The sequence below is a fragment of the Scyliorhinus canicula genome, chromosome 1 (assembly GCF_902713615.1).
Source record: "Scyliorhinus canicula chromosome 1, sScyCan1.1, whole genome shotgun sequence".
NCBI lineage: Eukaryota > Metazoa > Chordata > Chondrichthyes > Carcharhiniformes > Scyliorhinidae > Scyliorhinus > Scyliorhinus canicula.
Window position 1 is genome coordinate 212150696 of NC_052146.1, and position 26204 is coordinate 212176899.

Genomic DNA, 26204 nt, shown 5'->3' on the forward strand with positions numbered 1-26204 from the left:
AGAATGCCCAATTCACCTAACCGCACGTCTTTCAGGATTTGTGGGAGGAAACCAGAGCACCCAGAGCAAACCCACGCATACACGGGGAGAACGTGCAGACTCCGCACAGACAATGGCCCAAGCCGGGAGTCGTACCTGGTCCCTGGCGCTGTGAAGCAACAGTGCTAACCACTGTGCTACCATGCCGCCCATAAACGGACTGGAAGCCCGAATCATCTCGCTGCCCACATCCCCCAATCCTCAACTCTGCTCTCATGAAGGCGGCATGTGGCGCAGTGGTTAGCACTGGGACTACGGCCCTGAGGTCCCGGATTCGAATCCCGGCCCTGGGTCACTGTCTGTGTGGAGTTTGCCCATTCTCCCCGTGTGTGCATGGGTTTCACCCCCGCAACCCAAAGATGTGCAGGTTAGGTGGATTGGCCACACTAAATTGCACCTTTTTTGGAAAAAAAAAAACAATTGGGTACTCTAACTCAGCTCTCATTATGCTCCTGTTGTGTTACGCTGCTTCGTGTAGCATAAGCTGCTTCCTTGATGCATGCTTTGACAAAGGAAGCTCCCGACTATGAAATGAGTTCAACTTGTTATTGAACTATTAACACAGTTCTTAAATGAGTTCGACTCTCTGCTAATCTAACTGTAGTAACTCAGTCTCTCTTTCCCAGCCTGCTCTAAGTCACATGCTGGATGTGATGCTTTTGATCAACCCTGATTTACTCTCTAGATGTCTGTTTGTGGAAAGAGGCAGAGCATGTGTGCCCTGTCCTTTTATATGGGTTGTGAAGTGCCCCCTTGTGGTAATGCCATCTCTGGGTGGCCTGATTACCCATTGGTTGTGTCCTGTTGTAATGACCCATTGGCTGTATGTCTGTGTGTCATGACATCTCTGGTGCTCCCTCTAGTGGTTACTTAGTTGTAGTGTATTTACATTAACCCCGTGTGTATATACAGTGATGCATATCACCACAGCTCCGACCCACATAGTGGGAACCCCACCTGGTGGGCTTTGGTGTAAGCACTGTCAGTTGCATTCCTGGTGTGATGGGCACCGAGGGGTCGAGTCCTGGTGTGATGGGCACCTGGTCGCACACAGGGCAACTACTGCTGAAAGGCGTAGATCTGAGCTCTTTTTACTCGAAAATGGGAGAATTTTGATGGGCTATTGCAGCTGAAGGTGTGGAAAAGAAGTTCCTCCCAGGAGTGGCATGTCTGATGGTTAGCAGACCTGGCAGAAGAAGGTTAAAGACCTGGCCAAGGAACTGGAGGAGACGTGTGGCGCAGCAACAATTGGAAAGATGGCGGAGGGGGAAGGGTCATCCCATGCTGGAAAACTCAAAATGGAGCAGCTGATGGTGTTTATTAAAGAGGGGTTTCGCCAGCAAAGAATGGAGATGTAGGAAGACCGATCGAAGGCCACCGAAGGAGTGGTAACACCATCGAAAGGCTTGATGGTGTAGTGATCTCTGAATATCAATATACATGATCAATGTATGCAAATGTAGTACAGTCAATTCAACACTAGATGTCTCACTATCAGGTGATATAAAAAGGACTTTCCCGCTCTTTCTGAGAGTGTGCTTCAGGAGAGTGAACAGACAAGACATAGATTAGCTAGAGAGAGAGAACGGCGGGATGGAGTGGTGTGAACCACTCTGGCATTGGGCTGCCCCAAAGGTGCGGAATCCTCCACACTTTCAGGGGTTACGCCTGCCCCGGAGTGGTTGGTGCCCCGCTGGCCGGCGGGATAGGGGCTTGGCGCCACGCCAACTAGTGCCGAAGGGCCTGCGCTGGCTGGCGTGAGTCGGCGCATGCACGGGAGCACCAGCGGGTGCTGGTATCATCGACATGCATGCGCAGAGGGAATCGGTTCCGTACCGGTAATGGCGGAGGACCACGGCCTCCGGTGCGGAACAATAGAGTGCCCCCACGGCACAGGCCTGCCCGCGGATCGGTGGGCCCCGACCACGGGCCAAGCCACCATGGGGGCACCTCCCGAGGCCAGATCCCCCCGCAACCCCCCAGGAACCCTGGAGCCCGCCATTAATGGTAATGGAGAAGCACAAAATTGCATAAATTATTTTGGAATAGTCGATCATTTGGCCTACTTAGCCAGTTCCCATCACAGTTTATAAAAAGAAAGACTTACATTTATATAACACCTTCCATAACCCCATGATGTCTCAAAGTGCAGCCAATAGTGTAGTCACTGTTGTAATGCCAACAGGTGGCAACAGGTGCACAGCAAGCTCCCACAGGTGGCAATATGATAACGAGCAGAAATATGTTTGTGATGTTGACTGAGGAGTAAATATTTGCCGGGACACAGGGGAGAACTCTGCAGCTCTCCTTTGAAATAATGCCATGGGGCCTTTTACATTCCCATCAGCAGGCAGATGGGGCCTCGATTTAACACCTCATCTGAAAGGCAGCACCTCCGACAGTTCAGCACTCCTTCAGTAGTGCACTGAGGTGTCGGCCTTGATTTTTATGTGTAAGCCCTTTGTACAATCTACCCTATCTTAATCTCCACTTTAACATTATAATCTTGAGAAAAGATGCTGCAAAATTCCTCCTTGGCTCCACCAAGTTAATTGGTCTGTAAGGTCAATCGTTACTCACCAGGCCTACGGCTATGATTCTTGATTTCCTTCCTTACTCTGTTGCACAGAACTATTCCAGCCAGTATCCATCGGCGTTTAGAAGAATGAGAGGTAATCTTATGGGAATGTATAAGACCCTGAGGGGAGCTGACAGGGTGGATGCTGAGATGATGTTTCCCCTTGTCGGAAAGACTAGAACTGGGGGATACAGTTTAAAAATAAGGGGCTGGATTCTCCGACGGTGGGATCCTCCGTTTTGCCGGCAGTGCCGACAGATTTCCTGACAGCATGGGGGTGCCCACAATGGGAAACCCCACTGGCTGGCTGCCGGAACGGAGAATCTCACTGCCGGTAGCGCCGCACCAGAAAACGGGTGCGAGGGACGGAGTATCCCGCCCAAGGGGTCTCCCATTTAATTCAGAGGCGAGGAGACTTTATTTTTTAGCGAGCCAAAAGCCTGTGGAATTCCCTTCCCAGAGAGCAGTGGAGGCTGGGTCATTGAATATTTTCAAGGTAAAGTTCCACAGATTCATGACTAACGAGAGAGTCAAAGGTTAACATAGGGAGGTGGCAATCTGGAATTGAGGCCACGGTCTTATTGAATAGTGATGCAGGCTCAAGGGCCTGAATAGTCTACTCCTGCTCCGACAGTTGGATGAAAACCAGCCTAGTTTTTCTTTGACAGTTTTAAAGGATTGCATGAAATATATTATCATGTCAGGAGAAACCATTTGATGTTCAGCCCCAATCTCAGCTATTCACGTTGCAGGTTACTACCACAGGAGCTTGTTGTTAATTCACAAGGGTTAAAACTGGATTGAGGTGACCTTTACACGACTATAAAATGAATTCCAGATGGCACTAGCTGACAGAAGATGCACTTAATCTTTCAACGTGAAACAAAAGCAATATTAAAGAGGTTTCTTCCCCTCTCATAATAAAGTAAACTGGAATCGTGCCCAGAGCAGACTAATGGGTAGATGATGCCGCTGCTTCCTGACAGGCTGCCAAGAATTCTTAACTATATATGCCATGTATGTACTAATTCTTATATACAGTCTACAAAAGCCAACTTTCTATCCACAGAGGCCAGTCAATCCGATTTTTAAACATTGAAATATATTGTGTAATCTTTTGGAGCCAAGTTATTTGAAGTTATTTGCACACATGCCAGGTGATACTCGTGCAGTTGGAAGCCGATAGCAGCTTTTAAAAAAAATTCATTTACGGGTTGTGGGCATCGCTGGTTAGACCAGCATTTATTGCCCATCCCTAGTTGCCCTTCAGATGGTGGTGGTGAGCTGCCTTCATGAACTGCTGCAGTCCCTGAGGTGTAAGTACACCCACAGTGCTGTTAGGAAGGGGCTTCCAGCATTTTGTCCCAGCGATAGTGAAGGAACAGTGATATATTTCCAAGTCAGGATGGTGAGTGACTTGGAGGGGAACCTCCAGGTGGTGGGGTTCCCAGGTATTCGCTGCTCATGTCCTTCGAGATGGAAGTGGTCGTGGGTTTGGTGCCGAAGGAACCTTGGCAAGTTACTGCAGTGCATTGTGTAGATGGTACACATGGCTGCCACTGTTATTGGCTTATAATTAAGGTAACTTAAGCAGGGTTAATTGACTTGGCTTGGACATGTGGGCCCAGTGCTCTGCATCAGCATCTATAATAACAATAATTTTTATTGTCACAAGTAGGCTTACATTAACATTGCAATGAAGTCACTATGAAAAACCCCTAGTTGTCATATTCCAGCTCCTGTTCAGGTACACAGAGGGAGAATTCAGAATGTCCAAATTACCTAACAGCATGGGCACGATTCTCCGCTCCCCAGGCCGGGTGGGAGAATCACGGGAGGGCCGCTCTGGCACGCCCGCGATTCTCCCAACCCCCCAAAATGACGTGTTGCGTTTTGCGACACGCTGCTCGGAGAATCACCGCTAGCCGTTTTTCCTAGCGACCGGCGATTCTCCAGCCCGGATGCGCCGAGTGGCCTGACGACCCCGACGGGTTCACGCCGGCGGCAACCACACCTGGTCGCTGCCGGCGTGAACAGCGCGCGACAGGTAAGTGTGGGGCCTGTGGGGGGTGGAGAGTGGATCGAGCACCACGGGCGTGCTCGGGAGGGGACTGGCCCGCGATCGGTGCCCACTGATCATCGGGCCGGCGTCTCTAAGAGACGCATTCTTTCCCCTCCGCTTCCCCGCAAGATCAAGCCGCCACATAGGGGGCGAGGAGCGGCCGTTGCGGAGAATCGCGCCACATGTCTTTCGGGACTTGTGAGTGGAAACCAGAGCACCCGGAGGAAACCCACACAGACACGGGGAGAACGTACAGACTCCACACAGACAGTGACCCAAGCTGGGAATCAAACCTGGGACCCCGGAGCTATGAAGCCCTAATCCTAACCACTGTGCTACCATGCTGCCCTATGTATAGTTTGGAAATACAATATCTGTACAGCGATATCAACTTGCATTCATGCAGTGGCTTAAGTGTGGTAAAACATCACCCAGTGCTTGACAGGAGTGCTTATCGAGCATAGTTTGACATCGAGTCACTTGGGGAGCTATTGGGAACAGGTAACCAATAGCTTGATCAAAGAGGTGGATGTTAAAAAGCATCTTACAGGAGGATAAAGAGGTGGAGAGTCGGAGAGGTTTTGTGAGGGAATTCCAGAGTTTAGGGCTATGCTACAGTCACCAATGGTGGAGAGATCAAAGTTGGGAATGGTCAGAAGGCTAGAACTAGAGTGCAGAGATCTGGAATAGTGTGAGACTGGCGATGGAGGTTACAGAGATAGAGAGGGGGCAATGCCATGGAGCAGGATGAGAATTTGAAAATCTAGGTGTTGAAATCAGGAGTAAATACAAATCAGCCAGCATAGTTTGGCTGCACGGTAGCACGGTGGCTAGCACTATTGCTTCACAGCGCCTGGGTCTCAGGTTTGATGCTCAGTTGGCTGGATGGCTGGTTTGTGATGCCGAACGAGGCCAACAGCACGGGTTCAATCCCTGTACCAGCTGAGGTTATTCATGAAGGCCCGGCCTTTTCAACCTTGCCCTTTACCTCAGGTTCAATAACCATCAGTCGCTCTCCCCCTCAAAGGGGAAAGTAGCCTATGGTCATCTGGGACAATGGCGACTTTACTTCACATAACTCCACTCATTGTATATTTGTCAATCTAATATTTTATCTTCCATCTCTCTCTACCCAATTGCACAAGAACATCCATTGGGACTTTTTCCAAACCAAAAGAAGTGAAGCTACATTAAATTCATATACAACTCTGGTCAGACCTCACTTCGCATACAGTGCATATTTCTGGTTCCCATACTGTGGAAGCACTAAAGAAAGTACAAAGGAAATTTCAGAGATGGTTCCAGCTATGAGGAAAGGTTAAGCAGTTTGGGGCTTTCTTTCTCTGAGTTGCACTCTGACAGAGTTCCCTAAAATGGTGAATGGGTTGCATAGGGTAGGTGCGCACAGGATGTTTCCACTTGTGAGAGAATTCAAAACTAGGGTTCATAATTACAAAATAGTCACTGATTAATCCAACAGGGAGACAAAGTGCAATTTCTTTACTCAGTGTGTTAAGAACGTGGAACTCGCTACCTCAGGAAGTGGCTGAGGTAATAAAGTAATGAAAAACGTCTTTCAAACAGAAACTATGATGTGGAGATGCTGGCGTTGGACTGGGGTGAGCACAGTAAGAAGTCTTACAACACCAGGTTAAAGTCCAACAGGTTTGATTCAAACACGAGCTTTCGGGGCCGAAAGACTTTAACCTGGTGTTGTAAAACAGAAACTAGAGAGAGATATGTTGGAGAAAGGGGAATAGAAAGATGTGCTCTTGTGAGGTGGATGGAATTCTACATAAAAGTTCTTCCTCACAGACCCTATTTGAACTGCAGAGCTTAGGGCCTCTGCAACCGAAGGCATGGCCACCAATGGCAGAACGATTACAATGCTGGAGATGTGCAAGGGGCCAGAATTGGCAGAGCGCAGATCTAGAATCATTACAGTCCAGTAGGAAGCGATTCGAAGTATCATAGGACTTCACTTTGAACATTCAGATGTTCATTTCATTAATAGCCCAGGTTTGCTGGAGAATCTGCCAAACATGTTTTCTACACCAACTGACCTCATTCTGTTTCTGGCTCTGTAACTGATAAGAACCATCCTTGTCGTCGTCCAACTCAGATGACATCGAAGACCCCCTCTCCACAGCGAACTGCTTCTCTTCTTCCTGTAGCAAGGGTAACAATACGACAATAGGAGTGTTAACTACAAATGTGCTCACACGTGATTTAGTTTAAAGTTGAAATTTTAAAACTGATAAATCACAAAAATGCGTCTGTCACTTTCTGCATATTCCACTTTATTGGGTTACCTCATGGTCTACTGTAGTTGAAGGTTTGCCGATTGTGGACTGCTGGACATCCCTTAGAACATTCATGTAGTCCTGAATTTCTGCTAGATTCTGTGGGATATGAACATCAAAGAAAGATGTCAGAAAATAAAACATGATCATCTGGGGTAACGTGGTGACATGGTGGTTAGCACAGGGATCCAGGTTCAATTCTGTGACTGTCTGTGTGTCTGCACTTTCTCCCCGTGTCTGCATGGGTTTCCTCCGGGTGTTCTGGTTTCCTCTCAGGGTCCAAAAGATGTGCAGGTTAGGTGGATTGGCCAATTTGCACCTTAGTGTCCGAGGATAGAGCAGTGGGTCTGGGTAGGGTGCTCTATCAGAGGGTCGGTGCGACCTCAATGGTCTGAATGGCCTCCTTCTGCACTGTCAGAATTCTATGGTGAAATTTCCAATCTCCCACTGTAATTCCAGTCAGACTCTATCCTGCTACAACTAGCGTTACAACACCGATAACCGCTGAGGAGGGATTTGAGAAGAAGGAAGAGAAGAAAATGCTGGAAAGGCTCAGAAAATCTGGCAGCGCATGTGGAGGGAAAAACAGAAGTTAACGTTACGAGTCCACATGACTGTTCTACAGGGGTGATTGGCAAATGGAACTTGGTATGAACTAAGATATGAACAGGAGGGTTTTGGTAGGCTCTAACAGTACTGAGGGTAGAATGCAGGGGTGTTGGCAGGGGAGCATATGTTGGCCCCTCCCCCTTTCCCCCCATAACTCCAGGTTATCTTTTTCAGTCAAAAATCGGAATAATCTAACCTGTTGGGCTGGCATCGTTTTCACAGATTTTTTTTTTACCTTTCCAATTGGCATGTAATTTTGATTGATGTAAAAATTACTTCATCTCATTCTTGCCACCGTGCTTGCCATCATTTTCTCTCCCTTTATTACAATGCTCTCTGCTGCTGCAAATTGAATTAAAAATCAGCCTGGCCAATTTGAGTCAGTAGCAATGGATTGGGTATCTGCTGCAGCAATGTCAGCTCCTCATTGATAGCTTCAATCGCAGACATCCATGAAATACACGCCAGGATTCCCCTGATCTGCCTTCACACTATTACACAGCTCTGAGACTGCAGGTTGCAATGATGTTGGCCGGATTTTAAACATAAAAATGTAAAGAAGTTCATGAGGAAAAGGAGTCGCACTTCCTCACAGAATATGTTTCCCCATTAACAGTATTCCGAAACAGACTGTGATTTGATTTTATCTGCAGAAGTCTGATAGCTGTTCTGTGGAAAGAATATAATGGGCCAATGGAAATTAACCATGTATGTTGGGTTGGGGCTGAGCAGCAGTCATAATTAGTGGACAGCATGGTAGCATTGTGGATAGCACAATTGCTTCACAGCTCCAGGGTCCTAGGTTCGATTCCGGCTTGGGTCACTGTCTGTGCGGAGTCTGCACATCCTCCCCGTGTGTGCAGGGGTTTCCTCCGGGTGCTCCGGTTTCCTCCCACAATCCAAAGATGTGCAGGTTAGGTGGATTGGCCATGATAAATTGCCCTTAGTGTCTAAAATTGCCCTTAGTGTTGGGTGGGGTTACTGGGTTATGGGGATAAGGTGGAGGTGTTGACCTTGGGTAGGGTGCTCTTTCCAAGAGCCGGTGCTGACTTGATGGGCCGAATGGCCTCGTTCCAAATTCTATGGTAAATAACAGGAATGCGCTGCAAACAAGTTATACGGTTCTCCTTATTGGTGAAAGGTAGATAAATATTCCATCATAACTCATTTTAAATACCTTTTATTTGTTTATTTATGCAGCTGTCAAGAAAATTGTCACACATTCTAGATCAAGTGCAGCCTCCGGCAAACATTGTAAGATTTGGGTCATAATAATAATACTAATCTTTATCAGTGTCACAAGTAGGCTTACATTAACACTGCACTGAGGTTGCTGTGAAAATACCCTAGTCGCCACACTCTCACGCCTGTTCAGGTACACTGAGGGAGAATTCAGAAAGTCCAACTCATCTAACAAGCACGTCTTTTGGGACTTGTGGGAGGAACACGTTACGAGGTTAGGTTGGAGGTGTGGGCTTAAGTAGGGTGCTCTTTACAAGGGCTGGTGCAGACCCAATGGGCCGAAAGGCCTCCTTCTGCACTGTAAATTCTATGATCTAGGATCTATGAAACCGGAGGAAACCCACGCAGACACAGGGAGAATGTGCAGACTCCGCACAGACAGTGACCCAAACTGTGAATAAAACCCGGGTCCCTGGCACAGTGAAGCAACAGTGCTAACCACTGTGCCAGCCACTGTGAAACACTGCAGCGCTTTTGGTCGAAGTAACTTTGAGGGCAAAGACCTTATTATTGACATGTGTGAGTTGCTTACTTTGCATACCATTACTCGGTGCATTTAAATAATTGACAAGCCTTGGATGGTTGGCACTTACCTTCCTGTTTCTCTCTTTAGTAGAGTTTATATCTTCCTGCAGGAATTGGGTTCGGATTTGGAGTTCCAAGTTCTTTAATAAAGCTTCATTTGCATTCTGTAAGGAAAACACAGTAACAGGGCACATATTTTGGATTTTGAAAGCTTTCCATTTTCGTTATAAAGGCTTTGCAGTGACTCACTCTAAGATGTAATATCCTCTCTCGGTGGTGGGGGAGCTCTGTTGACACATTTGTTTTTTGGCTGCTGCACATTTAATTTTTTTTCCCAATTTAGGGACAGTTTAGTGTGGCCAATCCACCTGCCCTGCACATGTTTGGGCTGTGGCGGGGGGGGGGGAGACCCACACAGACTCAGGGAGAATGAACAAACACCACACGGACAGTGACCCAGGGACAGGATCGAACCCGGGTCGTCGGCGCCATGAGGTAGCATTGCTAACCACTGCGCCACCGTGCTGCCCCCCCCTTGTCACATTCATAACCACATTTACTCCAAATAGCTACGCCAAGGAGGATAGAACTGAAGCTGTGGAATACTGTGAACAATTTTGGTGCCCTTCCCGAAGGAAAGATACACTAGCATTGGAGGCAGGCCAGAGAAACGTTCACTAGGTTGATCCTGAGCATGGAGCAATTTTCTTATGAGGAGAGGTTAAGTAGGTTGGGCCTGTACACAATAGAGTTTAGAAGAATGAGAGGTGACCTTATTAAGAGGGATAGGATTCTCAGGGGGCTTGACAAGCTAGATGCTGAGAAGTTGTTTTCGCTTGCAGGGGGGGCATAATCTCAGAGTAAGGGGTCGCCCATTTAAGATAGAGATGAGGAGGAATTTATTCTCTCAGAGGGGAGTGAATCTGTGGAATTCTATACCACAGAGAGCTGTAGAGGCTGGGTGGTTAAGTAGGCTAAGATAGGCAGGTTTTTAATCAGTGAGAGAATCAAGGGTTATGAGGATAAGGCGGGAAAGTGTAGTTGAGGATTGTCAAAACAGATCAGACTGGATCTCATTGAATGGTGGAGCAGATTGGAGCAGATTCTGCTCATACATGGATTCCCAAGCACAGTCTCAGTATGCTTCTACATACATCTGAATAAAATTAAACACTCAATTAACATACAATTAACGGACTTCCGGTTGCGGCTATGACCAGCTAAGTCGCACGTTTGGCTGCTCCTGCGAGGAAGGTGTTTTCGGGCCGATTGGAGGGCCCCTAACGGCGCTGGAACGGCGATTCCCGGTGGGGGAAGGTTCCCAGAGGAGAACCCTGCAAAATTTATGGTCGTCACCCGAAGTGGGGCAGAAAAAAAAGCGGCAGCAGCTCCCCGAAAAAAGCGGGGGAAGAAACCCAAAATGGCGGCCGGCGGCGCACCCGAGGACTGGAGGAAATGGGCGGAGGAGCAGCAGGCCGCTCTCCTGCGCTTCTTCACGGAGCTGAAAGTGAAGCTGCTGGAGTCGATGAACGCGACGACCACCAGGCTGATGGGAGCCCAGGCGACCCAAGAGGCGTCAATTCGGGAGCTGCAGCAGGAGATGGCTGTGAGGGAGGAAGAGGCCACGGTCCTCGTGGGAAAGGTGGAGGTGCACGAGGCACTCCACCTGAAATGGCAAAACCGACTGGAGGAGATGGATACCCGCATGAGGCGGAAAAATCTGAGGATCCTGGGCCTGGCAGAAGGGCTGGAGGGGTCGGACCTCCCGAGGTATGTGGCAGAAATGCTGGGCTCACTGATGGGGGCAGGGGCCGTCCCTTCGCCCCTGGAACTGGAGGAGGCCTACAGAGTAATGGCCAGGAAGCCAAGAGCAAACGAACCCCCGAGGGCGGTGCTGGTTCGGTTCCAGCGATTCAGTGACCGGGAGAGGGTGCTGAGGTGGGCCAAGAGAGAGAGGAGCAGCAAATGGGAGAACTCGACGGTGAGGATCTACCAGGACTGGAGTGCGGAGGTGGCAAAGCGGCGGGCCCGGTTCAACCGGACGAAGGCGGTGCTGCAGGCCAAGAGAATCAGATTCGGGATGCTGCAGCCAGCGCGCTTGTGGGTGACCTATAAGGACCAGCACCACTATTTCGAGTCCCCGGAGGAGGCGTGGGCCTCTGTCCAGGAAGAAAAGCTGGACTCGAACTAGAACCAGGGGATACTTGGCGGTCGTTGCCGCTCTGGTACTTTAAGCTGGACACGTGGCTTTCTTTTGGTTGGATTTTTACTTGGCTGTATTTTTGGACCCTTTTTTTCTCTCTACCAGTTTTTTTCTTTTTTCTGTTATTTATAATGTTATGTTGGGGGGGCGGGGTGGGGGGGGGAGTGCCGGGGGTATGTGTTTCTTGTGGGGTTTTTTTTTTATCGGTGTGGGATCGGGGACGGGGGTGGAACTGAAGATGGAGGGGTGGGGAGGGGCAGGGCGAAAGCGCGGGCTTTCCTCTGGTTTCCCGCGCACGGGGCAGAGGAGGGAGGAGGGTGGGAGGAAGGGGCGTGGTCAGCAATGGCTCCCTTTCCCGCGCTGGAGCGGGGTCAAGGAGGGGTGGTAAGGGGGGGGATGTCCCCCATGCCGGGAGGAGTCGGATTGTGGCAGGGGCAGCCGGGTCAGCGTAAACCAGCTGACTTACGGAAGTACTATGGAGGGTGCATCGCGGCTAGGAAGGGTCCTAGCCTGGGGGGGGGGGGGGGGGGGGAGGGGGGTGGGGGGGGGGGAGGGGGAGGGGGGAAGGGGGGGGCTACCGGGTTGCTGCTGAAAAGGCCAGGGAGGAGAAGTTGAGGACCGGAGGGGTGGGGGGAGGGCGCCATCGCCATGGGGAGCGGGTCAGAAGGGGAGGGCTGACTCGGGGCGAGCAGGTGACAGGATATGGCTAGTCGGCAGGGGAGAGGGGCGGGCTGCCCTTCGACCCGGCTGATCACTTGGAATGTGAGGGGGCTGAATGGGCCGGTCAAGAGAACGAGAGTAATCTCGCATTTGAAGGGACTGAGGGCGGATGTAGCAATGCTACAAGAGACCCATTTGAAGGTGGCGGACCAGGTCCGCCTGAGAAGGGGGTGTGTGGGACAGGTGTTCCACTCAGGACTGGACGCAAAGAACCGGGGGGTGGCGATCCTGGTAGGGAAGAGGGTGTCGTTCGTGGCGGCGGAGGTGATGGCGGATAAAGAGGGTAGATATGTCATGGTGAAGGGTAGGCTACAGGGGGAGAAAGTGGTGATGGTTAATGTGTATGCCCCGAATTGGGACGACGCTGGCTTCATGAGGCGCCTACTGGGCCTCATTCCGGACCTGGAGGCAGGGGGCCTGATCATGGGGGGGGACTTCAACACAGTGCTGGACCCCGTGCTGGACAGATCGAGTTCAAGGACGAGTAGGAGGCCGGCAGCGGCAGAAGTATTAAAGGGGTTTATGGAGCAGATGGGAGGGGTAGATCCCTGGAGGTTTGGGAGGCCGAGGGCGAGGGAGTATTCCTTTTTCTCCCATGTCCACAGAGTCTATTCTAGAATTGACTTTTTTGTATTGAGCAGGGGACTGATCCCGAAAGTACGGGAAGTGGAGTACTCGGCCATAGCGGTCTCAGACCATGCGCCACACTGGGTAGATTTGGAAATGGGGGAGGCGCGAGACCAGCGTCCGCTGTGGCGCCTGGATGTGGGGTTGCTGGCGGATGAGGAGGTGTGTAAGAGGGTCCGGAAGAGCATTGAGAGATATCTGGACACTAATGACACGGGGGAGGTGCAGGTGGGGATGGTCTGGGAGGCCCTGAAGGCGGTGATCCGGGGGGAGCTGATCTCCATACGGGCACATAGGGAAAGGAGGGAGAGACAGGAGAGGGAGAGGCTGGTGGGGGAGCTTTTGGACGTGGATAGGAGATATGCGGAGGCACCAGAGGAGGGGCTGTTGGGGGAACGGCGCAGTTTGCAGGCTAAGTTCGACCTGTTGACCACCAGAAAGGCAGAGACACAGTGGAGAAGGGCGCAGGGCGCGATTTATGAATATGGGGAGAAGGCGAGTAGGATGTTGGCGCATCAGCTCCGCAAGCGGGATGCGGCTAGAGAAATTGGGGGAGTGAGGGAGAGGGGTGGGAACGTAGTGCAGAAGGGGCCAGAAGTAAATGGGGTCTTCAGAGACTTCTATAAGGAGCTGTATCGGTCAGAGCCGCCGACGAGGGGAGGGGGGATGGAGGGCTTCTTGAACAAATTGAGGTTCCCCAAGGTCCAAGAGGAGCTGGTAGAGGGGCTGGGGGCGCCGATAGGGTTAGAGGAGCTAGTCAAGGGGATTGGGCATATGCAGACGGGGAAGGCGCCGGGGCCAGACGGGTTCCCGGTGGAATTTTACAAAAAATATGCGGATTTGGTGGGCCCTGTGCTGGTACGAGCCTTCAACGAGGCATGGGAGGGGGGGGGCTCTGCCCTCGACAATGTCGCAGGCACTGATCTCTCTGATCTTGAAGCGGGACAAGGACCCCGTGCAGTGTGGGTCATATAGGCCTATCTCGCTCCTGAATGTGGACGCCAAGTTGCTGGCAAAGATCCTGGCTACCAGGATAGAGGATTGTGTGCCAGGGGTGATACACGAGGACCAGACGGGTTTTGTGAAAGGGCGGCAGCTTAATACGAACGTGCGGAGACTGCTAAACGTCATCATGATGCCGGCAGTGGAGGGTGAGGCGGAGATAGTGGTGGCATTGGACGCGGAGAAAGCATTTGATAGGGTGGAGTGGAAGTACCTGTGGGAGACGCTGGAACGGTTTGGATTTGGGGAGGGATTTATTAAATGGGTGAAGCTGCTCTATTCGGCCCCGACGGCAAGTGTAGTGACGAATGGTAGGAGATCGGAGTATTTTGGGCTCCACCGGGGGACCAGGCAGGGGTGCCCCTTGTCCCCCCTGCTCTTCGCACTGGCAATTGAACCGTTGGCGATGGCACTGAGGGGCTCAGGGGGGTGGAGAGGGCTGACAAGGGGCGGGAAGGAGCACCGGGTATCGCTATACGCGGACGACCTGCTGCTATACGTGGCAGACCCAGAAGGGGGAATGCCGGAGGTGATGGAACTGCTAGCAGAATTTGGGGACTTTTCGGGGTACAAGCTAAACTTGGGCAAGAGTGAGGTATTTGTGATACACCCAGGGGACCAGGAAGAGGGAATCGGGAGACTCCCGTTTAAGAGAGCAGGAAAGAGTTTTAGATATTTAGGGGTGCAGGTGGCAAGGAACTGGGGGACTCTCCACAAGCTGAACTTCTCCAGGCTGGTGGAACAGATGGAGGAGGAATTTAAAAGGTGGGACATGGTGCCGCTGTCGCTGGCGGGCAGAGTGCAGTCCGTTAAAATGACGGTCCTCCCGAGGTTTTTGTTTTTATTTCAGTGCTTGCCCATCTTCCTCCCTAGAGCCTTCTTCAAAAAGGTGACGAGTAGCATCATGAGTTACGTGTGGACGCACGGCACCCCAAGGGTGAGGAGGGTCTTCTTGGAGCGGAGTAGGGATAGTGGAGGGCTGGCATTACCCAATCTTTCGGGGTATTACTGGGCGGCAAATGTATCGATGGTGCGCAAGTGGATGATGGAAGGGGAGGGGGCAGCTTGGAAACGAATGGAGAGGGCGTCCTGTGGCAACATAAGCCTGGGGGCCCTAGTAACGGCGCCATGGCCGCTCCCTCCCACGAGGTACACCACGAGCCCGGTGGTGGCGGCCACCCTCAAGATCTGGGGGCAGTGGAGGCGACACAGGGGGGAAGTGGGATGTCTGATGGAGGCACCGTTAAGAGGGAACCATAGATTCATCCCGGGGAACATGGACGGGGGATTTCAGAGCTGGCACAGGGTGGGCATCAGGCAGCTGAAGGATCTGTTTGTAGATGGGAGGTTTGCGAGCCTGAGAGAGCTGGAGGAGAAATTCGGGCTCCCCCCGGGAAACGTGTTTAGACATTTGCAGGTGAAGACATTTGCTAGACGCCAGGTGGAAGGGTTTCCCTTGCTCCCCAGTAGGGGGGCGAGTGATAGGGTGCTCTCGGGGGTCTGGGTCGGAGGGGGGAGGATTTCGGACATCTACAAAGTAATGCAGGAGGCGGAGGAGGCATCAGTAGAGGAGCTGAAAGCCAAGTGGGAGGGGGAGCTGGGAGAACAGATAGAGGATGGGACATGGGCTGATGCCCTGGAGAGGGTTAATTCTTCCTCCTCGTGTGCGAGGCTTAGCCTCATTCAATTTAAGGTGCTACATAGAGCCCATATGACGGGGACAAGGATGAGTCGGTTCTTTGGGGGTGAGGACAGATGTGTCAGGTGTTCGGGAAGTCCAGCGAACCATGTCCATATGTTTTGGGCATGTCCGGCACTGGAGGAGTTCTGGAAGGGGGTGGCAAGGGCGGTGTCGAGGGTGGTGGGATCCTGGGTCAAACCAGGATGGGGACTTGTGATCTTTGGCGTTGGGGTGGAGCCGGGGGTACAGGAGGCGAGAGAGGCCGGAGTACTGGCCTTTGCGTCCCTAGTTGCTCAAAGAAGGATACTAATACAGTGGAAGGACGCGAGGCCTCCAAGCGTGGAAACTTGGATTAATGACATGGCAAGCTTTATTCAGTTGGAAAGGGTCAAATTCGCCCTGAGAGGGTCGGTACAAGGGTTCTTCAGGCGGTGGCAGCCTTTCCTCAACTTTTTGGCTCAGAGATAGGGTACAGAGGTCGCAACAGCAGCAACCCGGGGGGGGAGGGGGGGTGGCAACAACGGTTGTGGTGGGTTATTTACGGTTGAAATGCGGGCAAATTTGCTCGCAGTTCATGTTTGATGTTGATTGTTGCTTTGTTTGTTTTTGGGGGAGGGGGGAGGGGGGGAGGGACAACGCGCGCGCGAGTTCGGGCGGGGGGGGGGGATATTTGTTAAGAGGGAATATTTTGTAATATTCTATAGTTAGTTGGGGTAAATATCTTCATGTAAAAAATTCTTTCAATAAAAATTATTTTAAAAAAAAACATACAATTAACAACTACAAAGAGCATTAGCACCTTTTTGGCAGTGAAATTAGTTGTTTCATTACCTCTAAAGCATAATTCCTCCAAATTCCGATGAGGTTAAGTGTACCTCCCCCTTGCTAACTAATGTTTCATGCCTGGATTATACGAGCTAACCAGGCACAGATTGATATTTTACCAGACTCAACATTGCACTCTATTGCACTTACTCCTTGAGGTTTCAGTGGAGTCCTGTGTCAAGATCTGTGCTCCAAGCGATGAACCAGATTATATAGGATGTGTTCGCCTTATAGTGGCATCAACGAAATGTGAAAAGGTTGATATGGTCACTTCACTTAGGCTTAGTTTTAGATAGGTCGATTTTAGCGTGTTAAGGATATTAAGAGCATTGAGCCAAGGCAGGTGAATGAGTTAGGTTACGGATCAGCCATCATTGAATGGTTGAACAGGTTCAAGGGGCTGAATGAGCTCTTCCACACCTGATCCAGAATTATTAGACCGCTCGACAATGTAACCTTTGAGTGGCAACAAGCATTTTCAGTCCTTAAACCTTGAACATTGTATATTATATTATGCTTACTGCATTTATTACTTCATCTGAAGCTAATTCTGAACATTTTCAGTTTATTTTGTTTCAAGAAACTTCTGTGTTCCTCACCCTGTCCCATTATTTATTTTCGGATTCATTTGAAACGTCTTTTCAAATACAGAACCACAGAGCAGACACCGGATTTACTGGGATTGGCTGATATTTCACAGCAAGACATGCCGCAGCTGGTGGCTTGGCAACTGTAATCAGACATTGTTTGCTATTGGCTGGGTCAGGCTGCAAATCCCCTATACTACTCCTGCCACCCCTCCCACCAATCCAAAAACATTTCATCCCTGACATCAATACATGCTCTGTCCCCAAAAATATCTATTGCCCTGGAGTTTAACTTGTTCAATTAAATAGTTTAGAATTTATTCCTTAGCTAATTATTTGCCTGTTTGGGTCCCGCCTCTAGACTTTGGAAAATGGGTGAGAATAGTTCATTTAGAAAATTTAAGATGTTGAATTTTTAAAAAATATAAATTTAGAGCGCCCAATTTTTTTTTTCCAATTAAGGGACAATTTAGCGTGGTCAATCCACCTACACTGCAAATCTTTGGGTTGTGAGGGTGACACCCACACAGACACAGGGAGAAGTGCAAATTCCACACGGACAGTGACCTGGGGCCGGGATCGAACCCGGGGCCGGGATCGAACCCGGGTTCTCGGCGCTGTGAGGCAGCAGTGCTAACCACTGCACCACCGTGCCGCCCATTGGATTTTTGTTTAAATAATGAAAACAATAGGGCAGCAGGTGGCGCAGTGGTTAGCACTGCTGCCTCGCAGCGCCGAGGTCCCAGGTTCGATCCCGGCCCTGGGTCATTGTGGAGTTTGCACATTCTCCCCTTCTCAGCATGGGTTTTGCCCCCATAACCCAAAGATGTAGGGTAAGTAGATTGGCCACATTAAATTGCCCCTTAATTGGAAAAATGAACTGGGTACTCTAAATTTATTTAAAAGAAATGAAAACAACAGGTTATATACATGAAATTCAAGTTGAGAAAATAGGGTCAAAGAGCAACTCAGTGATGAGGGAACAACAGAAGAAATGCTTCTTAATGTTTAATGAATTTCTTTCTGTTTCATTCTTACACCTCATGGTGATTATGACAATTAAGTTAGCTGTTCGTGCTTAAGTTTCATTAACATTATAATAAGATTTATTTCACAGTCTGGATTTTCACTGTTAAAAATGGCGCATGGGAATCACTTCCGCGATTGCCAACCCCATTTCGGGATATCTGATTTTCAGGACTGCCATTTAAGGACTGCTGATGATGTATTCTTGGCTGACAGCCCAGAGATCCATTTGATAACTAAAACACCTGAGCCCCAGAATAAACATCTCTAGACTGGCTCTCTAATCAATGGTGACAACCTCATAATGGTTATTTGCACAAGGGAATGAGGTTTCAAGTGCTTGCAGTTTCTGCAATTGATATTTTAAATGAATGACACTTATATTGGGCTGTAGTGAGGAGAGTTAAAGTGGAGAGTTATCAATGAATTTCTATGTTTGTAAAGCTACATCCTACTGTCACTTTGTGTTCATCACTTTTATATAATGTGCAGTGAGGGGGTACATTGGCAGGGAAGTTCCATGGTATGCTATGATGAACCAGAGGGATGGGTTGGAGGCATGAGGTGGCATGGGTGGGCATAGACAGAGTGTGAGTGGTGAGGTGTGTGAGAGGGGCGAGTGCTGAAAGCCTTCCTGTTTGTATTTTAACTGGGGTAAAGTCCCACAGCATCGAGATGGGCCTTCCGACAGACCACCTCTGTACTTGACAGCTCCTGTGACTGCCTCAAAACTTTTACCTGGATCAACTGGCCTGACTCCAACCTGCACTGCAATGAAAATCCCGCCCACAAGGGAGTTTTCTCCATGGGTGGGATGAGCCAGGAATTTCCTGCGTCAAGGATGAAAATACAGCCCATTATAACAAAGGAAAGGGGCCCCATTTTACTTCATTCAAAACCCATCCACTTGCAGAGGGTTCAAATCAAGTTACTTAGACTCTCAGAAACAGGCTGGTGCAGAGGGGTGTGATGTTTCCTAGAATTGGTCAGAGGTCCAAGGAGTCACAATTTGACAGTAAACCTTAATCTTTTGTCCTATTGTCCTCTGGCATTCTGTATAATTATAGTGAGTGGGCAAAGCAAAGAATCTCACCTTATTCAGGTTTTCAAAAGTATCCTGAAGTTCCTCGTGATTCTCCCATTCCGTTCTATATCTGAAAGTGAGAGACTTGTCTGAACGGAGTGTTTGAAGTACAAACTTGTGCAATTAATTTGTTTTTACTCATGCTATTTTATTATCATTTTCCAAAGATGAGTCAACAAGAGCAAGGTCCAGCATTAATACATTCCATCTTCACTTGCTTTATTAAATTCCAAAACTGTTACAATTTCTCTTTCCTCACCACCACTAACAGGGGAAACCTTTCAATCAGTCTTTCTTTTTGGTGTTATATAGTCAGGGATACTTTAATCACTGCAGCAAAGTCAATGAAAATGGTGGTTGTGCTGGGATAGAGAAAGGGTACCCATCAGGGAAGACTGAACAGGCTGAGGTGCTTTTCTCCAGAAGGAAGATTGAGGGATAACCTGATCGATATCTTGAAGATTATGAAAGGGCTTGACAGGTAGACTGAGAAAGGTTGCTTGCACTTGCAGGCAAGACCAGAACTCATGGCCATGAATATATGATGGTCACTGATAAGCCCAATAGGGGAACCCAGGCAAAGCAATAAGAATATGGAACCCGTTACCATAGGGACTAGTTGAGACAAATAGCATAGATATGTTTAAAGGGGAACTGGATAAATGCATGAAAGAGAAAGGAATAGAAAGAAATGTAGATAGGTTAGATGAAGAAGGATGGGAGGAATCTGGGTGGTGTGGAGCATTAACTTCAGTAGATTAGTTGGGCTGAATGGCCTATTTCTAGGTTGGAAATACCATGCAAGAGAACATGTAATTGTGATGGATGTGATGAAAACGCACTGCATCATGATTCTGATGTGACTGGAGTGCACTTAGTGCTTGGAATGCACTTACCTCTCTTTGATGTGGTCAATGTTTACAAACATTGGGGTTTCACCACTTGGGCCACTGAACAATGAAGAGAGATGAATGAATCAAAGCTGCAGGTGATTTTTTACAATCACAGACCACTACTTGAAAGCTATGAATGGCTTGCAGGTAATGGATCTGTGGGAACCAGATTCAGGCACAGATGCTCTCCTTCGAGGGATGGCCATAATGCTTCCCACTGTCCCTGTCTAGACTGCTCTCTAGCTGCCAGACAGGGGTCCCTTTTCTGGGTGAGGGAGGGTTGTCTGTGTCTGTGTGTGTGTGTGTGTGGGGGGGGGGGTCCGTGTGTGGGCCGCGTTCTGTGGAGGGGGTTCCTTTAGGCAGGGGGTTCCTGTGGGATGCATCCCTGTTACAGACGTCCCTGTGGGGTCCCCCTATTACAGGGGTCACTGGAGGGGTTTCCCCTATTGCAGGGGTCTCTTAGGGGTCCCCCTATTACAGGGGTCCGTCTAGGGGTTTCCCCTATTACAGGGGTCCCTGTGGGGGATGGGCGGGTATTGTGGGGGTCTGCAAGATGAGGCATGGGCAGGCAGTGCATTGTCGGGGGAGGGATTGCCCTCGGATATTCTCAGATGCTCTCTACCAGCGTGGCCCTTGTGTGGTGAACCTCGGGGTGGGCCAAGGAGCCTAGGCCACGGCAAGGTCCACCATGTTTGGTTCACGATTGCTGAGACCACAAATGATCAGCACCCACGTGATTCCCGGCCCTGGGGACTGGAAAATCACAGGAGGCTAGATTGTTGGGTGCTGGGCTCGCTAAATAGATGCAAATGGGTCATTAAGTCCCATTTGCATTTATTTACATCCTCCCGCCAGCGCACATGATGGTCCTTGTTAATGCCGACAGCAGTGGGGTCGGAGCATCGCGTTTGGTTCAGAACCTGACGCCAATACCAATTTTCCACCGACACACGATTCTCCAACCCATCGGGAAACACATTCTGGGCGTCCTGGGACAGAGAATCCCGCCCAAGAGGTTGCCCATTTAAAATCAAGGTGAGATGAAATTCTTTCACTCAGAGGGTGGTGAGTCCCTCGAATTCTCATCCTAGAAAAGCAGTGGAAGCAGACGGCACGATCTAACCAAATTGCAACAAAGACCCTTGTCAAGCGCTTGTTTAGCTGGGTGTTTCCCAGCACTCACAGCACCGAGAAACACCACGCTATCTAACAGGACTTTGTTGCAATTCGGAGCCGCAGCAAGGGATTCCCCGCTGAGGCTGCACTTAGTCCTGTTTCCTGCAGAGGAGCTCTGCTCACCAGAACTTCTCAGTGCAGGAGGAGATCAGCACACCATTTTTAAATGGTGCCCCGATTTCTCGACCCAACCGTCGTGACCCCTGGACGCCGCCCCCAAACTCACCTCTAAGGGGGTCCTCGGGCTCCTCCTCCACCCCAACGCACATGGGTAGGGGGTAGGGTTCCTACCCGCAGGCCCAATCCCCAGCACAGGAACAATTCCAGCCTGGCAGTGCCACCTGGGCACCTTGGCCGTGCCAGGCTGGACCCAGGTGGCACTGTCAGGGGACAAGGCTGGCAGTGCCAGGCTGACACATGCAGTGCTACCCTGCCCAGAGGACACCCACCTGGTATCCTTCTGATCTGCTGGGCAAACCGCCCCCCCCGGTGCCATTCCGTTTGGTCCCCATTCGTGGAGACCAGCGCTCAATGGCGCTTGCCTGAGGTCTCAGAGGCGAAAGGCTTAGATCACATGGCCTCGGCACATCAGGCGAGCTGCATTTTACAGTGAGACTAGCTGTCTCACTCTAATATGCAGGTTTGCCAAATACTGATCCCACCCACAATGGGCAGGATTCAGATCGCAACATCCCGTGTTAGGCTAGCCGTGCCCCCCCCCCCCCCCCCCCCACCGGTTTGGGCGCAACGCTTCCAGTCATTCACGCCCAGAGTTTTTGAATATTGTTAAGGCAAATAGATTCTCCGTCAGCAAGGGGGTGAGATATTATTGCGTGTAGTAAGGATGCAGATTTGAAATTACTATCAGATCAGCCATGATTTATTAAATGACAGAGCAGGCTTGAGGGGCTGAATGGCCTACTCCTGCTTCTTGTTCACATGATTATGCTTGGCACGGAATGCCAGTTGTTAACCATTGACTTCTGCAATACGGCTGACCAGGAATCTCTCCATCAGGCGTATGGGAAGGATTTACAGGCTGATAATTCTACCTGTTTGGCCAAATTATGAATGTAGGTTCCGTGGACATCAAGCCCTGAAGTGGGACTTGAACCGGGAGTTGCTGGCCCAGACACTGCCCACTGCGTCACAAGACTTCCCTTAACAGCCACTACAATATCTATTACTGCAGCCAAATATTTAAGTCATTTCTTCCTTTCCATTACCATTTTCTAAATGCCTCTATCACCTTGCTCCTTCCTTCTCTCCCGAAGCCTCTTTGCCTCACTATACTGCTTTGTGATGCTCCTTTGAACCTTTCTCTTTGACCTCCAGCTCTAATATCTCCTTCACGGCTCAGTGTCAAGTTTTGTTTGACAATATTCCCATGCAGCATCTTGGCATGTTTCAGGTATGTTACAGGTGTTCTATAAATGCAAATTGTTGCCGTTGTTGTATCTGCTCCCCTCCCTCATGTTGAGCACCTTGAGATAATTCACTATCTTAAAGCCAAGTTCCTGTCGGGCTGTGCAGCTACAGAATACCGAGCTAATCTTGGCCTCAGTATGGCACACACATTTGGTGGTTCAGACCCAGTCAGTCACAAGTGATTATGTACAAGATTCATGGCAGGAGAGAAGGTGATCCTAAAGCCATCTTTCCCTCACACATTCACATCACAAGCTACTGTTATAATTGCTTAATTATCATTTCATTGTCCCTATCCACATTGCTGATTAAATGCCCGTTAACAGATACATTCGTTTAAGCAATGGAATTGAAAGGGACAGCGAGATGACAGGTAATTATAGCAGTCGTCAAGGAGACAGTAACGACATCTTTCACCATTAACAGTTCCCAATAATTCTTCAGGCCAGACGGATTCTATTCAATATTCCTTGCACCATGTCTACAGTGAACAGTCTCTGGGCTGGAATCTCCGTTCCTGAGACTAAGTGTTGACGCCAGCGCAGGATTCGGCGAGTTCCACGACAGCAAAACCGGCGCCGCACCTGGACCCATTCAGCAACTGTTGAGGGGCTAGCACCGGCGCCACGTGGAATTCAATTGATTCCAATGAGAAATGGTGCGGGATTTGCCAGATTTGCAATCGACACTCAGGAGGCCGACAAGCTGCAGCCACATATACACGCTACGCTCCCCACACACACCATCCCAGCCAACAAGATGGCATCGAGGAGAGCAGCACCCCGATTTCCAGACGCCAAGCTGGAGACCCCCCGGGATGTGGTGGAGGTGAGGCGGGTGACCCTATACCCTGGCCTGGGAAGGAGGCTGCCGCCCATTACCATTCGTTGTGCCTGTACGCAGGTGGCTAAGGCGGTGAACACCACCAGCAACATCGTCCGCAGCGGCCAGCAGTGCCATAAAAAACTGTACATCCTCCTCAGGGCAGCCAGGGTGAGTAGGCAGCACTGTGCCCCTGGCACTAAACCCATCCGACACACCAGGAAACTGCACCCCCCCCCCACCAGGAGGGCGGCCAAACCTCCACCCTGTACCACGCGCCGACACCCAAACTGGCCACCATGGATGGGTGTCCTGGCAGATGTGTTATGTACTCTGGGATAACACAGGCTGTAACTGGATGCAGCTTTGACCAAAAGATACTCCAGACCTTGAAGTTCGCGCAATCTGATTTATTGAACCAGTAGCACAGTTATCACAGTTCTCTATGAGTACGACTTTCCTGCTAATCTTGCTATAGTAACTAAGTCTAACTAACCAGTCTGCTCTAAGCCGCGTGGTGGGTGTGATGCTTCTGATCTGCCGCTGTCCTACTCTCTAAGTGTTGCCTGCGGAAAGAGACAGAGCATGTGTGCCCTGTCCTTTTATATGTGGGTTGTGTAATGCCCCCTTGTGGTAGTGTCACCTCTGGGTGTCTTGACTGCCTATTGGTCGTGTCCTATTCTATGTGTTCATTAGCTGTATGTCTGTGTGTCATGACATCTCCGTGCTCCCTCTAGTGTTTACTTAGTTGTAGTGTATTTACATTAACCCCTTGTGTATTTACACTGATGCATATCACCACACTGACCACTGAAGCCATCAGTTACCCACCCCCCTGGGCTGCATGCGTTGGATTGTCTAACATTGTCATTTTCTGACCGCCGCCATCCCTTCCCCCGCCAGCCCTGCGGCCCATTGTTGTGGCTGAGCAGACGGCCCTGGACGAGGACAGAGACCCAGAGGAAAGGGAAATCACCGGGGTGGGAATCGGCTGCTGGCGAGGAAGTGAGACACCGCTGAGTTGCGGTTCCCCGTAACACCCCCCCCCCCACCCACCACCACACTGATCCTCACCCTCACCTTCACCCTCACCTTCACCCCCACCTTCACCCTCACCGCCCTCCGGCCCTCGCCCGGTCAGGGGTCTAATCGTGTGTTTTGTCTGGAGATTGGCCGGGTCCATCGCGTGTCCCCACCCCCCCAGCCACTGTCACAGCGGGAGCTCCGGGTTCCGAGCCATGTTGAGGAGAGCAACATGGATGCGAGCCATGGATCTGACACCCAAGACATCCAGGAGCTCGAGTCCTGGGATGACACGGATTTCCCGTCACAGCTGTCTCCAACACCCTCCACCATCTGGGGCTGGAAATCGCTGGCTTTTAAAGCAGACCAAGCAGGCCAGCAGCACGGTTCGATTCCCGTACCAGCCTCCCCGGACAGGCGCCGGAATGTGGCGACTAGGGGCTTTTCACAGTAACTTCAGTTGAAGCCTACTCGTGACAATAAGCGATTTTTATCCCAGAGACCCTCGCCTGGGCAGTTTAGTGAAGAGGCTCCTGGGACACTCTCTGGTGAGCATCACACAGCTGCTCCGGTACAGCAGGTGGAGGTTGGAACTCCCGAGGGGACAGACGATCAGAGGGCAGGCTGGCCCCAGGGACCAGCTGCTGTCCAGGCAGGTTTCGAGCTTCTGGAATAAACAGTCCCAATGATTGTGGAGATGCAGTCGCAGAGCCAGGGACTACATGAGGGGTTGTCGGCCAGCATCCAGACCTGCAGGTGTAGGTGGAGGAGTCCAACTGCGTGCAGGAGCAGGAGGTGGTGCCGTCGATCTGCCACCAAGGCAAACACCGCATAGATAGTGTCCCCGGTGGAGGCATTGGGGGCAAGGGTTGCAGCGATGGATCAGCATGTCCAAGGCCAGGGTCATTCTGTGCAGGCGCCAGCCGAGGTCCAGGACAGGGTTGCCACCTCACTGGCAGCCATGTGCCAGGGCCACTTGGAAATTACAGCGGCACTCCTCAGTATGGCCCAGTCACAGCAGGCCATAGCTGGGAACGTCGGCAGCATTGCCCAGGCGCTGGCCAATGTGGAGCAGACCCAGAGGGAGGTGGCCCAGTCCCAGAGGGAGATGGCGCAGTCACTGGCTGATGACACACAGACCCAAAAGGTGATGGCACAGTCAATGGGTGATGCGGCGCAGTCGCAGACGGAGATGGTCCACTCCCTGTACACCTTGGCCACCAGTATGCAGACCCTGGTCAAGACAAGAGCGGGCCTCCAGGACTGGCAGCGTGAGGTAACGGGGTAGCCTCAGGGGATAACTCTGCTCGCATCCCCGTCCCTTGGAGTAGCCCGTAGACCATCGGGCACCCGGAGGGAGGAGGAGGTGATGGAGCTTGTGCCGGTGACTCCCACATGGGGGGAGCCCGGTACACCGCGGCACCTTGGACTGAGCACCTCCTCCTGTCCGTGGCACATCTGGTGGGCAGCAAATACGGTGGCACCATGCCACCTGGGACACCAAAGCAGCAGCTGGTCCCATTCAGGCCCGGCCACCCTAGAAGACGCCTGCCAATGGAGACCCAGGTTGCAGGGCGGGAATCACTGCAGGCCGCAAGGGAATCCACCAAAACATAGTGTTAGGGATCGTGAGGCCAGAACGTTAGACAAGCGTTAAGTTGGTGCAGGGCACAGTTTAGTTATAGGGGCTCAGGCACGTATCTGTATATACATTGTCACATTAAATACCTATTCACACTGTTACAACCT

At 50.7% G+C, this 26204-nt stretch overlaps 1 protein-coding gene across 2 annotated transcripts in view; it reads right to left on the reverse strand.

Annotated features, from left to right (window-relative positions):
• LOC119971479 (filensin) overlaps window positions 1–26204 on the reverse strand; it is a 44938-nt gene that overhangs the window by 11683 nt on the left and 7051 nt on the right. For both annotated transcript variants that reach the window (XM_038807066.1, XM_038807061.1), the window contains exons 2-5: window positions 19123–19183; window positions 9427–9522; window positions 6992–7081; window positions 6743–6847 (exon numbers count right to left, since the gene is read on the reverse strand). In XM_038807066.1, coding sequence (XP_038662994.1) covers window positions 6743–6847; window positions 6992–7081; window positions 9427–9522; window positions 19123–19183 — 352 coding nt within the window. The remainder of the gene's footprint in view (window positions 1–6742; window positions 6848–6991; window positions 7082–9426; window positions 9523–19122; window positions 19184–26204) is intronic.